Here is a 17,628-nt window from a genome sequence, read left to right as displayed (position 1 = left end):
CTAAACCAGCAGATCGAGTGACAGGGAGCTCGTGACAGGGAGCTCAGAATTCAATTCTCCTTCCCCTTCAAAGGTGAGAAAGAGATCAAGACTCAAGTGTGAGCATCAATCAGGCAGTGGTAACTTTCCCATAAAGCAAACACCCACGTGGCATGCCCATATAGACACACGTGGCATGCACATATGCACCCAGCCTGCATGCCCATACCCACGGCAAGCACACACCTTCACAGGCTGCTGTTCTCGTTTCAAACACCACTCGACTAGAATCCATCTGCCATCCTGGAAATTAATAGCAATCATTAAACAAAAAGAGCTGGTGAACGGAAGCCCGAGGTGAAAAGCAGCTCTTTCTGCCAGAAAAAAAATTAAAACTATTTAGACATACAGCAAGTCATTTATTACTATGGAGTCCTCCCTCCACCTGGGGTTGAAATCTCATTACAATTTGTCCAAAACAGATGTTACCCTTTGAGCAGTAGATTATTAACAATAAACTCCATTCCTCCAGAGAGGGTGGGTGTTCTGGGTTAGCTTGGTTTTTTCATCTTGGGTAACCTCCATCTGAAATGCTTATGAAAATGATAGGCATACTGGCATATCCCAGTGGCTTGTCCTTTAGCTTTCCACGTCCTTTGGACGTTATTGAGTTATCCAGCAGGGTTACAAAGAGGCCTGTCGTGTGATTCTCACTCTCTAGCTATTATGCATCTTTTGGTAGTACAGTAAAGGCCCCAACCAAGACCGAGGCTTCGGTGTCCTAGGCACAGTACATACACACAGTAGGAGCCAGTCTGTGCCGCCCAAGAGATTGCAGACTAAAGAGAGAGGGCAGACGAGGGGAACCACAGTACAGTGAGGGGAAGTGACTTGTGTAAGATCATATGGTGGAGGCAGGAATAGTGTGCAAAGCAACTGACTCCCAGTCCATACTGACTCCCTGTAGCAGCATGCCCACCTCTGGTTGAGGGAGCGTGAGCATTTCCTATGCAACCTCATTTTTCAGAGCTTTACCTCACCTCAGACCAGTGGGCCCCCAGGCTGGAATCTGGCACACAAATGGCCACACTTTTAGCAGGCCACTGCTTCCAACTTGACTTTTTTGCAGGTGTGTTGGGTTTGCGTCCTCAAGATGGGGAACCGTGCATGCGGCTGCCAAGCTGTGAGTACCAGTCAGCACCTGCGTTCACCGCTAACTAATCGGCATTGGCAAAGGTGGGCTTCCCCCCCCACACACACACAATTAAATATGTTGTACCTCAGCCACCTTGCTCTCATCCAGGACCCAGGATGTTGGCAGAAGCGCTGAACTGCAACATCCAAACTGGACGAAATAGAGAGGCATAGCTGGGTGTCATCAGCAGCTTGGAAACATCTCACCCCCTGCCTCCTTGGGAGCCCTGTACGCACATGGAACAGGACCAGCCTGGAGCAAGCCAGTGCAACTAAGCATTCTTCCTACAAGCTCGGCACGCAATTGCACAGCAGCCCCAACATAGGGCTACCACAAGCTCCGAGTAAGGGGCAGAGCACAGTTGACAGAGTCCCCCAAGACAGAGTCACATGTCAGCAACAGAACGTCACAAATAGGTGCTTGCTCCAGCAGAGGAAGTAAGCTGAGCTAGCCCTCTACCCAGTACCATTCGCTTCCCCCTCTGTGCGGGCAAGCACCTGTGTGGCGGGTAGGGTGGGGGATGGAGTCAAGGTACCTCCCTGCCCCTGCCCATCCACTCCCTGCCACCAGTTGTCTGCTCTCCTCCATGCTGGAACATGTGATGCAGGTAACTTAGGTAGGGGAGTAAAGGAGCACCTTACATTTTGTTATTCCCTCATATGGAGACATAAGGGGGCGCATGACTGAGCCCATAATTTGCACCGCTGTCCTAACATACACAATCGTGTCTTTTGCCAAGGAGAGGGTGGAGGGACTCGGTCAGGACTTGACTAGTAACTATTTAACACAAGGGAATTCTTTTTTTCTTCTCTTCCTCTACCTAATGGTTCACTGTCAATTTAGGTCAGCCCCCGAAGGCAGGTTTTTGTAAAATGCTAAATAGGTTGGTGGGTGGGATTATCAAACAGAACAGGGAGATTTGAAAAGAAGACAATTTTTGGGGGGGGGCGGGGGGGAGGGTTTGTTTTTTAAATCTTCCTCTGCAGCTTTAGGCCAACACAAAATGGAATAGCATTGTGCTAGCAAACAAAACTCAGAAAGTGAAACTTCAGTGTATCCTAAAGTGAACTAGACTAGCACAAGCTGAATGAAATGCACAAAAGCGAGCAAGAGCGAGACAAGTAAACTAGCTGTCTGCAGTTCTTTCAGTTATAAGCAGCTCCACAGGTATTGGTAAGACAGGAAAGAAGTTTCTTCAATATTATTTTTATCGCGACTGAATCCCTTTAAGAAACTGATTTTGTTTCCCCAGTTGTGCCTGAGTTTGGATCTTGGTATCAAATTCTGTCCAGGATTTATATATCTGTTTGTGATGCAAGATTTTTTGCTGCTGTTTTTTTTTCTTTTCAAGTAGAACCTTAAAAGGACACCATCAATTTAGAAATCAGTCTTCGGTCTGACACTTTTGTTACAGGTAATCCTTGATAATGAAAGAGATTAGCAGATTTAATATATTTCAGATTGTACATTTGTTAACACTTCATCTATAATCAGTTTCACTGTTTCCCCTGTATAGTCACAAGGATCTATGCCTATGGATCCAATTGTGGGATTACAACCTGTGTCAGTTTCCCCATATCATATGGGTCTTTTACATAGCAAAAAAGAGGCAAGAGAATCACTTTGTAAAATACTAGGGAAATGTGATTATAAAAGCCACACAAATTTGCAGGACAACTCAGGGGCAGGTATAGGACCTAAACCTGCTTTAAATTCATTTCTAAAAACATTGACTAGCTCTTTTAATATTTTAGCTCCATTGCCAAAAAAAAAATTCTGACCAAAGAGACAAGGTGGTCGAGGTGATATCTTTTATTGGACCAACTTCTGTTGGTGAGAGAGACAAGCTTTCGACCTTACACAGAGCTGTTCTTCTGAACAAAAGCAGACTTTACTGTCAGATGTGTGAATGATTCATATGGGTCTTTTACAAAAGAATAGATTTAAAAATTCAAGCAGTAAAAACACTATTCAAGTAACAGCAAAGGTTTGAGCGAAGACAACAGCACAGAGAAAAAGGACAGCTTTGCTTCTTTCACCATGAAAGAACAATAGGGCATTTGTTCCCTTGTTTACCTCTTAGCTCACTCCATTGTGCTAAGGCATTGGAGGAGCCTTAAGTAAAAATGCCTTAATCTTTATCATTGTGGGGGAAATATTGGGGCCGATTCACCACTCCATTACTCCAGTTTTATGCCTGTTTAACCTCAGCATAACTTCAGAGTAATGAAGCAGCAAATCAGGCACATTATTTCTAAATACAAGACACATCTGGTCAATTTTAGGGGCATTCTCCCTCATTGAAAAATATCTTTCCTTTCTGTAAATGTTATATCTGCATCTCCCTGATTAGAGTTCTTGGCTTCTCCTTATCCGCTGAAATCTTTGCACCTTCCTCTAATTCTTTTCTTCTAATGGTCATGCTTGTTGCTTCTTTAAGAGCTGGCTGCTCTACAGTAAGCTCGATATGACATTTACTCTGCCCACAGTGATATTTCAGGAGGTTGGTTTAATGCACAGGTAACCAGCTGGTTTTAGAAGGTCAGTTACCCAGGAAAATATTCTGTGCATTTACTTGACCACTTTATATTATTCTACTCAGTGATCTGCAGCTGTACTATCTAGGGCTGCAATCTTGTTAGACCTGGAAAGCTAAGCAGTGTGGGGTGGAATACAGCAGCATCAATGACGGCAGATGAGAAAATCGGTATTTCTGTTCTCTGACAGGTTTCAGAGTAACAGCCGTGTTAGTCTGTATTCGCAAAAAGAAAAGGAGTACTTGTGGCTCCCTAGAGACTAACCAATTTATTTGAGCATGAGCTTTCGTGAGCTACAGCTCACTTCATCAGATGCATACCATGGAAACTGCAGCAGACTTTATATACACACAGAGATCATGAAACAATACCTCCTCCCACCCCCATTGTCCTGCTGGTAATAGCTTATCTAAAGTGATCATCAAGTTGGGCCATTTCCAGCACAAATCCAGGTTTTCTCACCCTCCACCCCCCCCCACACACAAACTCACTCTCCTGCTGGTAATAGCCCATCCAAAGTGACAACTCTCTACACAATGTGCATGATAATCAAGGTGGGCCATTTCCTGCACAAATCCAGGTTCTCTCACCCCCTCACCCCCCTCCAAAAAACACACACACAAACTCACTATCCTGCTGGGAATAGCTCATCCAAAGTGACCACTCTCCCTACAATGACAGGTTTCAGAGTAACAGCCGTGTTAGTCTGTATTCGCAAAAAGAAAAGGAGGACTTGTGGCACCTTAGATGCCTTATATGCTCCTTATATGCTCAAATAAATTGGTTAGTCTCTAAGGTGCCACAAGTCCTCCTTTTCTTTCTGTTCTCTGAGAAATTCCAATATTTTGACATGTTTTCATCCTGATTTGGAATGAAAAAATTGAACGACTGATTTTTTTCATGGAAGGAAAAGTTACAAAACTTGCCCATGCAGAAATGTCTAGTCACGGCTAAATGGCAATATTTTGTTCCGGTGTTTTGTGCCTCATGGGAGTTGTAGTCGAGCCAAGGCGTCTGGCCCATTGGAGAGAATAGGGGCATGCATGGCAGCACTTTAGCAATTTAACGTTGCGCTGACCCAAAATGAAATATTTTGTTTAGAAAAATGTAAGCAAAATCAAAAATTTTCTGTTGAAAATTTTGATTTTATGGAAACTTCAGCAGACTGGACCCTCCATTGTGAAAAGGGACAAGTTTTGAGCTCCACAAACTGGCATTCGCTAGGCCTGATTCTTCACTACCCTGCCCAGAGCAGAGTCATGGCCACCAGTCTGAAGTGAGTGTGAAATGTACCAAACCAGACCGGAAATGGTTGACCTCCACTCGGCACTCATTTCACGTGTCAATGACAGCCCAAAATGCCAACTCCTCTGAACTTCCACTGCATGGGAATAACTTACTGGGCCATATATTGCCCTCAGCCTATATAGAGAGCACCTGCTTGTGTCCATGGCACTTCTGCATACAGACGAAGGGCAACAGAACTGGCCTGTCTCTGTTCCACCTCTTTGCTGCCGCCACCTCTCTAGCCCCTACCTCTTCTGTGCCCCGCCCCACAGTCTCACTAAAAGCCCTCTCTTGTGCATCAGCCTCCCTGCATCTCTTTGCTTCATTGTCTCTTCATCTCCCTTCAAACCTCAGCTGAAAACATATCTTTCCTCCCTTGCCTCTGCCTCTTAAATAATAAATAATAGCAGGGAGGGAGAGTGAAATTGACTGGGGAATGCTATTATCTGACTCTTGGAAGCATTTGGGGATCAACAGTACTTCATTTGTAATGAAAGAGGCACCGGGGCTCAAGCAATTTTTTTTTACTTTCATAACGGGACCGACACAGCAAGACAAGAGGTTCTGGGGCTATGAACTGCCAAGCTTCGAGGTGCCAGGCCTCAGCCCTGGCACAAAAGCCCTGGGGATCAAGTATAGATGGCAGGCCATGATGTTATGTTTATAAGAAGCACACGGGATCTTTTTCAGGGGAAAAGGCAATACACCGCGTTTATTGAAGATACAACAATTAGCATATGCATTCAATCACATGACACACACACACACACACTGTCCCGCCAGTCGATGTTATAGTTACCAGTCTAGAGTCTGGATCAATCTAGTGGCCAGCTAGGTTGATCACGGGGAGGTAGGAGCCAGGTTCCGTTGGCCGCGATATGATGCTCTGGGGAAGTCTTGACAGGATGAACCCAAAGTTTCATGGCCAGGCTCCCTGTTTATACAGGGATTATATATGATGTAACCAATTGCTGTTTGACAAGTGCTTGTTTTTTGAAATTGTCCTTCTCATCCTTTATCTTGTTCTTTCATCAAGTCTCTCAGGGAGTTATTCCAGGCTGGTTTTCATCACCACTATCTTGTCCCCATTGGTAGGTGCCTGTCTCATCTTTAGAGTTGCCAATCTGCCCTCCTCTGACATTTCAATAGGGGCGTGTTGCAACCTCCTGGCGCCCTTGTGTGTGTCTCCGATTTCTCCGTAGAACATCTGGTTCAGTGATGGCCCTCCCACTTATCTCTTAACACGCATTTCTCATTCACACACAAAACAGAACTAATTTACACAGAACATTCTGAACAGGAACATCAAGTTGCAATGCAAAACAAAAACAATCATGGCATTCTTTTACTTATTTTAAAATGCTAAACCTACAACAAAGTGGTGTTACTCAAAGGTCTGTTACTCAAAGGTCTGTTACTGCCTTGAAATCAGTCCAGACACAAAGAAATTCTGGCTGATGCATCTCTACCAATGGCACATTAAGCCATTCCTTTCTGCTACTCAAAAAGCGTGGCTGGCAGGATACAGTCAAATCATACATCAATACATGCTATATTACTATGTTGTTATTCTTTATCCCTCATTCTAAATTATACAAAATACAAACATCAAATCCTACTACTACAACGATGCAAACCCAAGATGTGCCGTATTGAGCTCTTAGCAAGGAATCCAAATGCTACCTTTGTGCTGAAAAGGAACCTGGATTTGATTGGCCTGGGCACCTTTATTATTCGATGGCATGGCAATGCTAACTGATATCACCAGGCAGGAGGAGTGTAAACTGATGCCGGGAATATGAATTAGAAGAAACCCTGCCAGGGAGCACTCTTTCCACACCTGACATATACAGAATGGACATTAAGCCATTTAGGGGAAACTTCATCATTAATAAATGTTTTCTCTGCCATCTTAGAGCTGTCTCCTCATATTATTTTACACATAATGAATAGCCTGGGTTCATTTTAACATTTGGTCCCCGTTAGCCAAATTTTCCCTCTCCACCTCTTTGCAGGATTAAACATTTATCATTTGTAATGTATCACTGCCGTGTCGCAATTGCACTCGTTGTAGTACAGCTCCTTCATTTATTGATAACCTGACCTGTGTGACTGTGAAAGAGGATCTAAGAAAAGCTGACATATGGCCAGAAGGAGTCAGAAGGTAAGGAGACAAACAGAGGTATAGAAGAAAGGATACGCCAAAGAGAGAGAGAGGGTGCGCGCTAATCTGGCTCTTTGCCCCTAGTCAGTATATCTAATCCACAGCTTGAAATAACTCATTCAGTAGAATAATACAATTAAGAATCAAGTGCCAGAGACTGCATGTTATTAGATCTGTTGCCCAGATCCCTCTCCCCACCACTTCCCTCTCAGCTACTTTGTTTATTTCAGTGGTGGCTCTCCTTGCAGCTGCCACTCTGGTCTAATTTACTGATGCCATTAGTCAAGAGATGGAAACAAAACCCAACCACCCTAACAGTTGTTTCTGAAGCCTGGGTGATGCCCCTTTGGTCTGAAAAAACCTGGTTCTGGAGCTCTAGGAGATCAGAAGTGACGAGTTTGATGCTCTCAGTCCAGTCCCTACTGAATACTTGTCCGCACCACAAACCACAGCTGTCCCTGGTTGTGGGAAGTGCCATTGACAGGTATGTGTAAAGGCCCAGGAATGGAATAATAAGGGTATTGCCGATCAGGACTGAGGAGCAGCAAAGCTGTGTGTGGATCCAGGGCTTAGCAGGGCTATCACGGGTCAGGAGTGAGGTCCATCCGCAGAAGGGTGAGAGAGAAATGTACAGAGCTTGTTTCCTGGCCTGAGTGTCCCATTTTCTCAAGCACCCCTCCTAAATGGAAATACAGCAGTATCCATGCTTTGCTACCGGCAATGAGTAAAGTCCTCCTGAAATAAGCTTAGCAGAGCTTCAGCTGTTTTAGCTAGGGAGATTAACGGCTGGTGCCTCCGGGTGAGACTTTTGTCTGTGGTAATGTACAGGACCCATTCACAGAGTCCATCTGCAAGCTGGGGGACTGTATGAAGTGTGCTCTATTGGCTGATTATCAGTTAGCAGACAGCAAAGGTGTCACTGACAGCATACACCCGATAGAATGAAGCCATATTAAACCAAAGGGCAAGCCATCTCTGGTTTCGATTAAATGAATCATGTCAAATCTGTGAGTATTGTTATCCCTACCCTAGGGAGGCAGTGTCTTTGTTCCTTTCTTTTGTTTGTTTCTTTATGATGGGTAAAAAAGATCTGGAATGTTTTATTTTTCCGTTTGGTTTTTACATTAGAAATGCAGGTTCTTTCTCCCCTGTTTTTCCTTGAAGACTTGATGGACGACTGCAAAACTGGTAGAATTATGACCTCACAAGTACCAAGAGAGTGAAAGAAGAGTCATCAGGGGCGGAGGGACTTTTTAGTCAGGCTGGTTAAACCTGTGGAGATTTTGTTGTTTTTTTCTCAACATCAACTCAAACAGCAGGGAGCAAAGATCTCAGAGTGAGATTCAACACTCTGGACCCTTTCAGTGGAGGGCAGGGAGAGCTAACTTCCCCAGGCCACCAAGGAGACCTCCAGCAAAAAATTATATGAGATAGAATAGAGCTGATTACTAGCTGGTGGAAGTTGGTGGGGCCGCCTAGACTATGAGCTATTTTACACCATTTTACGCCAGCCAAGAATCCAGCCCACTATTTCTAAAGGAAGAGCAAACCGAAGGAAACACTTTTTGTGAGAAGAACAGCCCAGAGCAGAGCAGAAGCTGAACACTTCTATGCCTTCTTTATCCCTTATAATAAAACAAAATTAGTAACCCTTTGCAGGCCTCCTTTAACTGCTTCCCTTGCACTGCAAGATGCGCAGCCCCTCGCCTGACATTGGATCCCACCCCAAAGACAGTGCCGGGAAGCACACTCCCAAGTGCCAACGAGATGAGCAATTATCTTCTTGGTCCAAAACAACAAGGCCTGCATCTCAGCTCCCCAGTCATGTCCTGGCAATCTAATAAAGAGGGAGATTAGCCCCTCTTTCCTCTGTTACATCTCCTTAATGCTGTCATTTTATTCACACTTTGCAAAGCAAATAAACCAGTAAATTGCTTGCTTTAATGAGCTGGAATTAAACTCTGCTGCTGATAGAATGCCTTTTCCAGTTTTTGCTGTTGGAGAGAAACCAGCTGATAGGCAGCACGCAGGCAGCAAAAGCAAACACCCAGCATGAGCATTACTGAACCTGTTCGAGTCACTTACAGTCAGCCTTCTCCACCCCGGTTAGACTGGGGAGGAGCTGTGGTTTTGTCTCCAGTTTCTCCTACCCTGGAAGCTCCTGCTCCTTTAGCCAAAGTACTGCTCCGTGGGCCACATGACCCAGAGCTGAGAGAAAAGCCAACATGGAGATCCAGAGCTGAACCTCCCCAAGAGTCAAAGGCTGTGTTCAGAGCCACTCTGGGGGATAGATCCAAGCTCAGATGTCCCCAGAGTTTGAGGGTTCAGCTCAGAAGCGCTGGTTCAGGCTAAAGTGGGAGCTCGGAGATAGGGGAGGCAGAGACTCGGCCCATCAAAGAGAAGGAAGGAACTACCCAGGATTCTTCATTCCCTGACCTGATCTCCTGTGTTGTACTGCTGTGCTATGGGCAAACAGTGGGGAGTGAAGGGATTCTTGCAGTGTGTGTAAGGTCAGATTGTGCCTTTAATGCACAGGCCCACGTGGGGGCGGTATTGTGCTGCACCAAGGCAGCAGGAGCTCCAGGAGGTATTGCATCTCAGGGAGGTCCCAGCACACGGGGTTGGGAGGTGGGGTGGCATGCACTGCCATGGCTGGGGGGAGGGTGCACTTCTCACACCATTTTCAGAGTGACTTGCTCCCCAGGGAACAAGTGAGCGATCTCTGAACAGGGGAAAGGGAGGAGCTGCAGTTGTGGCTGGCAGCTGTCCATAAATGGAGTGGAGAAGGCTCTTAGGCCAGCAGAACTCTAACCACACGAGTAAGCAAAAAATCTAAGCCTAGTCAGCCAATCGGCTTGTAAAGCACGTCGAGAGCTTTTGGGTGAAAGGGGCCATATACAGAGTAAAAAACATCAGTCATGACTTCCAACCCCAACTTAACTTGCCTGGCCCTACTGAGAACAAGCTGTGAGCTTCTCTTCTGAGTTTGCTTTGTATCCGGAGAGGCTGCAAAGGGGAGGGGCTTCCAGGGCAGGAGATGGACTCAGAGAGGAAGCCCAGAGCCCACATGGCTTGTGAACAGAGATTACATTCAGTGGCATGTGTTTACAACGTGAGCTCCAGATGAGCACTCCCCATCTTCTCATCGAGGGTTCCAAGTGCTTTAATTCAGCCTCCTACCATCCTGTGAACAAGGGAAGTAGTTTCATTGTCCTCATTTTATTGAAGAAGAAACTGAGGCCAGGAAAGGTTAATTGACTTGCCCAAGCCACAAGGGATACAGTGGCATATCTGAGAGTATCATCTACGTGACTCTCAGACCTGGGCTGTAGTCATTAGCCTCTGGCTCCTTCCATTAGCGAAGGGAGGATGTAAGATGTTTGAGGCTAATCACGGAAACACCCGAGGGCAGAATTCCTTTTCCATTCCATGCTGCGTCCAAGGCCTAGTCTACACTAGAAGATGGTTGCTGGCATAGGTATACTGGCAAACTCTTCAGCTTATAATGCCATGTCCCAAACAAAATAAGCTATACCAGAAAAAGCACCTTTTTTGCTAGTTTAACTGCATCCGCTCTAGGGCTTTCGCTGGTATAGAAATGTTATAAAAAACTCCCCTGACATTACTAGACAGACAAAAGTTTCTTGGATAGACCTGGCCTATATATGGGACACTTTGGTCAGTAACGTTTGGCTTTCTCCAAAGACATTATCAACGTCTCTCCAGTTGGGGGGACTTGTGGCTGGATATTCCACTCTCACAAACAGCTGAAGTTAGAGCAGATTTTGTTATTCATGTAATGTAAAACAAACTGTTCCATTTTGGGATATTCATTGTTCGCTATTCAGTAAGGACCAATAAACTGTTTCACTGCTCATTATTACTGGCCTGTTTACCAGACTATAGTGTGTGACTGGCTAACAGGGTCCTCAGCTTTGAAAAACGTTCTGTTTCATATTCTGTGAGTCTGAGATGGAAAATAAGGGCCAGATTTCAGCGGAACTGCTTGCAGCATGAGGTCCTGCTCAATGGGAGGAGGCAGAATCTAGCCTGAAATTCCCACTGTTGCCATGTTTCATACGACTCATTGACCTGTCCCACCCAGCACAGAGTCACGTAGCTACCCCAGTGCTGGGCGGGAGGTGGGAAAACAGACTGGATTAATTAGAAGTGCACGTTAATGGGCGACAACTCCACTGCCGGACAAGTCCTAGGGAGTAACAGCAGCTTAATTTTTCAATCTGTTATTTCCTAGTATCTGGGAAAGGTCTGGTCCAAGCAGCATGCAGCTACCCTGGGAAGAAGACAACTTCTGTGTGCTTTCCCATGGAACCAGGTTCTACCCCGCACGGATGAAATTGGGGTCTGAAAGCCAGTCAACTTGCTGGTTTCTTTTCCACTTGTGAGTTATGAACCAGTTTGTTGGCTGCTTTCAAATGATCCAGATGTCATTTCCTAACACCTGGGAGCAGAGGACCTGGGCTGTAGTCTAGCTTTCGTGAGAGCTCTACCAGAATGCTGGGTGGGAGTATAATAAGTGAGCAAATGAAATTCGGGGAGCGTGTCTGTTCCTAGGAACAACCACCTATGTGTTCTGCAGAGCCCTTGGTGAAAGAGAGAGACCCTCTCCTGGACCCACCTTCCCTCCCACGTGGTTCTCAAGATATTTCACTGTGTGGAGTTTCAGGAAGTGCTTCACGAGCCACTGGGGGGTTCCCAGACAGCAGCGTGAGTACTAGTGTTCTAGCTGGCAAATATTCACAGCAAGCCTTGACCCCACTCTGAGCCCTGGGCCCACCCAACCTGGTTCCAGATTTGCTAAATTTTGCAAATGTCACAGAAGAAGGCTCACAGGAGATAAATTCACAAACTACCACCCCTATTAAGGCCCAGGACACCCCACTATTTACCAATGATAGCTTCACCGGGTCCTGATAGATTCTGCTCTTCATCCTACTGTTTCCTGGGATGGAGAACTTCCAGACATGGCTTCGGCCCCTGCAAATCTCAAGGGTCTGCTAGGTGGGCCAGGAAGCAGCTTTCTCACCCAAAGATTGGCAGTAAAAGGAAAGCCACTTTCTCCCTCAAGAGCAGTAAGCTTAGAGGCAGTTAGTGCCCCATAAGGCACAGCATGCTAGCTAGTAAGTCCTTCAGGGGTACAGCTGGTTTCAAAATGGGATTTTTTCCACTGAAAATGTCAACTTTTTGTTCAAAAGACAAAACCTAAATGTTTTTGGCCAAAATCTGTCAGAAACTGAACAAATGTTCAAATTTCCATTTTCCAAGGAAACATCATTCTTGGAGAAAAGCAGAGACACTTTCTGCAAACATTTTCCTTTACTCAAAAACCCAGAAAACGTTTCAATGGAAAATGCTAAACAATCCTACTCAGAACTCTGTAGCAAAAGTTAACTAGGAATTTCGGAGGTTTTTCTTAGTACTGTGACGTTACCGGGGTCCTCAGAGGGTTCCCTGTCCACTCTCCTGAGTCTAACAGGGAAGCTGCCTGCCCCTGGCCTTACAGCAGAGACATCTATAGTGGGCGAGGAAGGGTCTCTTTTTGCCCTTTGTATATGCGTTAGGCTACTAAAAGACTGGGGGAGTGACTACGTGGAATTTCCTCCACTCCTGACACTGAACATCCAAGGGAGGAGATACTGGAGACAGCAAAACGGGGAGGAGGGTTGGAAGTCACCCCCACAAAGACAAATATGATGGGGAGTGGTGAGGATCAAGATAGTGGGGGGGCTCGTATGTTCCCTGGAAACAAACATATCCTGGAGTTACCACCCAAGTTCCTAGAAACAGCTTAGGATTCCAGTGCTGGGTTTTATCCTAAGTACCAAGCGGTTACAGGCACAGTTAGAAAGAGGCAGAATTTGAAAGAAGTCTCAACCTGCATCCAATTAGTGGGTGAAATGCTGCCATAACTGAGGTCACAAAGGCCAGGATGTAGATGGCTAACTACCAGCTTTGTGCACACAGATGTCACGTCATTAGATATCTAAATTCCAGTGCCCAAAATTAACTGCAGGCTCAATTATGTGTGACCCCACCCCAAATAAATAAATAATGGAAGCCAGGTTAAAAAACCTGGTGCCTAGTGCTAATGGAAAAGCAGGGCATGGAAAGCCAGTCCCATCGCTGCCCCAGAAGCTGCTGCAGTGTGACAAGTGCTCTTAAACATTATTTTGTCTCGCTTTTGTGTTTTCGGTTTTGTTTGGTTTTTTTGCAGGTGAGTCCATTGACCAGACAAGGGCACTGAGGGGACGGACAGACAGATGCACGGAGAGGCAGATGGAGAAGAAGCCCGGTGCCAACCTGGAGATGGGCAGCAAAAAGAAAACAAGGAGAGGTACCGTAGAAAGTGAAAGAAAAGCCTGTCTCTAAACCCCCTTCCAAGTACCTACCCAGCCCTGAGTGACTTCAGCAGAAGCCCGACAAGATGCCAGAAGGGCCAATGACATAGGATCGCCCCCCATAAGCCTGAGGTGGTGGCACCCTGTGGGTGGTCACTGGGCAACTTGGACAACGAGGTTCTCCTTTTCCTTGGGACACTTCCCACTGGATCCAAACCATGAGGAGAAGGGAGAGAAAAGCAAAGGTGCCCAAGGAACATTAACCCAAGGCTTCCCTGCTCTCCGACCCAGCACCCCTCCCCACTTCCAGCAGATAAGGGAACTCCTTCTCCGCGTTGCCCTTCCAGATGGCAGGTCGTCAGTGGGCAGTGACGTCAGCGCTGTGTGTGTGCGTGGCGGCCGTCTCTCTGCTGCACACAGGCGGGGTGCGGGCAGACTGCTGGCTGATCGAGGGCGACAAGGGCTTTGTTTGGCTGGCTATCTGCAGCCAGAACCAACCCCCCTATGAGTCCATCCCTCAGCAAATCAACAGCACAATTGTGGATTTGCGACTGAACGACAACAAGATCAAAAGCGTGCAGTTCTCCTCACTCAGCCGCTTCGGTAACCTGACATACCTCAACTTGACGAAGAACGAAATCTCCTATATCGAGGATGGTGCCTTCTCCGGACAGTTTAACCTCCAGGTGCTGCAGCTTGGCTACAACCGCCTGAGGAACCTGACCGAGGGAATCCTCCGGGGCCTAGGAAAGCTGGAGTACCTCTACCTCCAGGCTAACCTCATTGAGGCAGTCACCCCCAATGCCTTCTGGGAGTGCCCCAACATAGTGAACATTGACCTGTCCATGAACAGGATCCAGAGACTGGACAGCAACACCTTTAGGGGCCTGAACAAACTGTCTGTCTGTGAACTCTACAGCAACCCCTTCTATTGCTCCTGTGAACTCCTAGGCTTCCTGCAATGGCTGGAAGGCTTCACCAACATGACACGCACCTATGACCGCATGCAGTGCGACTCCCCGCCAGACTACACTGGCTACTTCTTGCTAGGCCAAGGCCGGACCGGTTACCGCAATGCTCTGGGCATGCTCTCCACCCTCTGCACTGGCAGCTCCTACACCATGATACCTCGCTTTATCCCACCCAGGTACCAAGTGACCACAGCTCCGTCAGAAAGCCCATGCTCTGAGGAAGAATGTTTCTCTGGGGACGGCACGACACCCCAGGTCTCCCTCCACACGCCCGCGGGTGAGACGGAGATGCGCCCCAACATCCGAGTGAAGCATCTCACCCACAACTCGGCCACGCTGACGGTGCAGATCCCATACCCGTTCAGCAAGATGTACATCCTGGCGCAGTACGAGAACGGCTTCTCTTCCGTCGTCACCAAGCTGAAGAAACAGAAGGAGGACATTGAGCTGACTAACCTTGTAGCACAAAAAGACTACACCTACTGTGTGGTCTCCCTCCACCACGTCTTAAGGTACAACCACACTTGCCTCACCCTCTCCCCAAACAAAATGAGCAGAGAGGACCCAGTGCCCACTCCCTCCACTGCCACCCACTATATCATGACGATCCTGGGCTGCCTGTTCGGCATGGTAATTGTCCTGGGGGTGGTGTACTATTGCCTCCGTAAGAGGCGTCAGCAAGAGGAGAAGCACAAGAAGGCAGCTGGCAGCATGAAGAAGACCATCATCGAGCTAAAGTATGGGCCAGAGATGGAGACAACCAGTATCACTCAGCTGTCCCAGGGGCAGATGCTGGGTGGGGAGACCGTGACCCGCATCCCCTACTTGCCCTCCGCTGGGGAAGTCGAGCAGTACAAGTTGATAGACAGCAGCGAGACCCCCAAGGCCACCAAGGGCAACTACATGGAAGTGCGAACAGGGGAGCAGCCTGAAAGACGAGAGTGTGAGCTCTCCATGCCGCCTGACAGCCAGAGCTCCGTGGCTGAGATCTCCACCATCACAAAGGAGGTGGACAAGGTGAACCAGATCATCAACAACTGCATTGATGCCTTGAAATCAGAGTCCACCTCCTTCCAGGGGGTGAAATCAGGGGCGATTTCCACTGCTGAGCCTCAGCTGGTACTCTTATCGGAACAGATCTCTGGCAAACATGGCTTCCTGTCCCCCGTGTACAAGGAAAGTTACAGCCACCCGCTGCAGAGACATCACAGCATGGAGGCAGCTCCCAAACGCTCCAGCACTTCCTCCAGCGGCTCCATACGGAGCCCCAGATCCTTCCGCTCTGAGGGCTCCGGCCACAAGTCAGAAGCCAAGTACATTGAGAAGACATCCCCAACCGCAGACACCATCCTCACTGTGACACCGGCGGCGGCCATTCTGCGAGCAGAGGCAGAGAAGATCCGACAGTACAGCGAACATCGGCACTCTTACCCGGGCTCACACCAGGGGGAGCAGCACGACAGCATGGGTGGGCGTAAGCCCTCCATTCTGGAACCTTTGACCAGACCCCGCCCCAGAGACCTGGCCTACTCTCAGCTCTCTCCCCAATATCACAACCTGAGCTACAGCTCCAGCCCAGAGTACACATGCAAACCCTCGCACAGCATCTGGGAACGCTTCAAACTCAACCGGAAGCGGCACAAAGACGAGGAGGAATATATGGCCGCTGGCCACGCCCTGCGCAAAAAGGTCCAGTTTGCCAAAGACGAGGATCTTCACGACATCCTAGACTACTGGAAAGGTGTGTCTGCCCAGCACAAGTCCTGAGTCCTCACGCAGCTCGTGACTTAACACTAACTGGACCAAAAGAAACCCGCAGCAGCTATTTTTATCCAGACTGTCTTTCAAACAAACCAACCAACCAACCATAAATTATGAGAAAAATCTATAATTAGTCTATATAATATAGATAGAGAGAGCAAGAGATTACAAAAGATCTCATGTTTATGAACACAAAGACTCTTAAAAAAACAAACCTGTGGAGTGAAAAAAAAGTTTTTGTTTTTGTTTTTTTAAAAAAAGAAAAAATATAAAAAGGGGTGGAGGTTGGGCAGCGATTTGAGGTCTGGAGTATTCCAATGTTGCATCGCATGATTCCCTATTCCGTGATTTTGTGGATTCTTTGTGTACAGTTTGTCTTCTTCTTTCTCCTTCCCTTCCAAACAAAACCAAAAAGAGACCAGAAGGAGAAAGTTCCTTTGGGCTTTTTGCAAATGGAGTCTTCCAGCTTAGACTTTCATCCAGTCGAAGGCTCATTCATGTGTTTATTCACTGGGAGGTTTTACCACATATTGCATTGTAAACCGAAGTTGTCCTACTGTACAGAGAAAATTTCTATATTTGCAATGTTTGCTGTATAACAAGAAAGAGAGAGAAAAAATAAGATTACATCTACTAAATATATATATATATATATATTCACCTGTTTGTACCAGGTTTTAATCATGGAGTTTAGACAAAGAGGGTGGATTGGATTTGGAGGGTGTTTTTGTTTGTTTGTTGGGGGGGGTTGATGCTGGTGTGGGATTTTGGAGGGTGGGAATTGGTTTTTTTGTTTGTTTTGTTTTTTTTTCCTCCAGTGAATGTCTGTGTCTCGAGTTCTGATTGGTTCCAAGTGCACTCCGAAAAAAGGCACATTCTAATAGAAAACCAGCGTCCCTCTCGTTATTCCATTCAAGGGATGGGAGCCTGCCTCCTCTGGGAGCTGGAAAGGGGACCGGAGTGGAGGGTGCAACTGACCAGTCACCATTTGATTGCCAAATAAACACACCAGTCTCTCTCTCTCTCTAGCTGGATGTATTTAGAAGGCAGTGGAAATTCTGAACATAAAAGGGAACCTATCTCTGTGGGAAGGGGCAAAGGTAGCCAAAAGGTTAGGGTAAGGCTAAGTCATTGGTACTAGAGTATAGCTTGTTTGTTTGTTTTTTTAAGCCAGAAGGAACTATGACACCATCTACTCTGATCTCCTACATAATACACAGGCCAGACGATCTCACCCAGTGATTCCCGCATCCAGCCCATAGCTTGATGGACCCAGAGCATGTTTTAGCATAGCCAGCTACTGGCCCATCCCAGAGATATGGGCCCTGTCCCCTGCTACTGGCCCTCCTGCAGCCTGCGAGTTGTGGTGGAATGA

General features: G+C 47.0%; 1 protein-coding gene across 7 annotated transcripts in view; it reads left to right on the top strand.

Annotated features, from left to right (window-relative positions):
• The window catches only part of ELFN1 (extracellular leucine rich repeat and fibronectin type III domain containing 1), a 175,706-nt gene extending 158,474 nt beyond the window's left edge, over window positions 1-17,232 (top strand). For 5 of the 7 annotated variants that reach the window (XM_084641540.1, XM_084641539.1, XM_084641542.1 and 2 more), the window contains one exon: window positions 13,398-16,882. In XM_084641540.1, the coding sequence (XP_084497666.1) occupies window positions 13,869-16,259 (2,391 nt within the window). In that variant the 5' untranslated portion in view covers window positions 13,398-13,868 and the 3' untranslated portion in view covers window positions 16,260-16,882. Of the gene's footprint in view, window positions 1-11,762; window positions 11,891-13,397; window positions 16,883-17,071 lie in introns of those variants that run through there. The other 2 variants (XR_014713353.1, XM_084641544.1) reach the window with 2 other exon arrangements.
• Window positions 17,233-17,628: the final 396 nt, after the last annotated feature.

This window comes from Lepidochelys olivacea (genome assembly GCF_965140295.1).
Source record: "Lepidochelys olivacea isolate rLepOli2 genome assembly, chromosome: 10".
Classification (NCBI taxonomy): Eukaryota; Metazoa; Chordata; order Testudines; family Cheloniidae; genus Lepidochelys; species Lepidochelys olivacea.
Note: the sequence above shows the minus strand (reverse complement) of the source record. Positions and strands in the feature narration are given on the sequence as shown.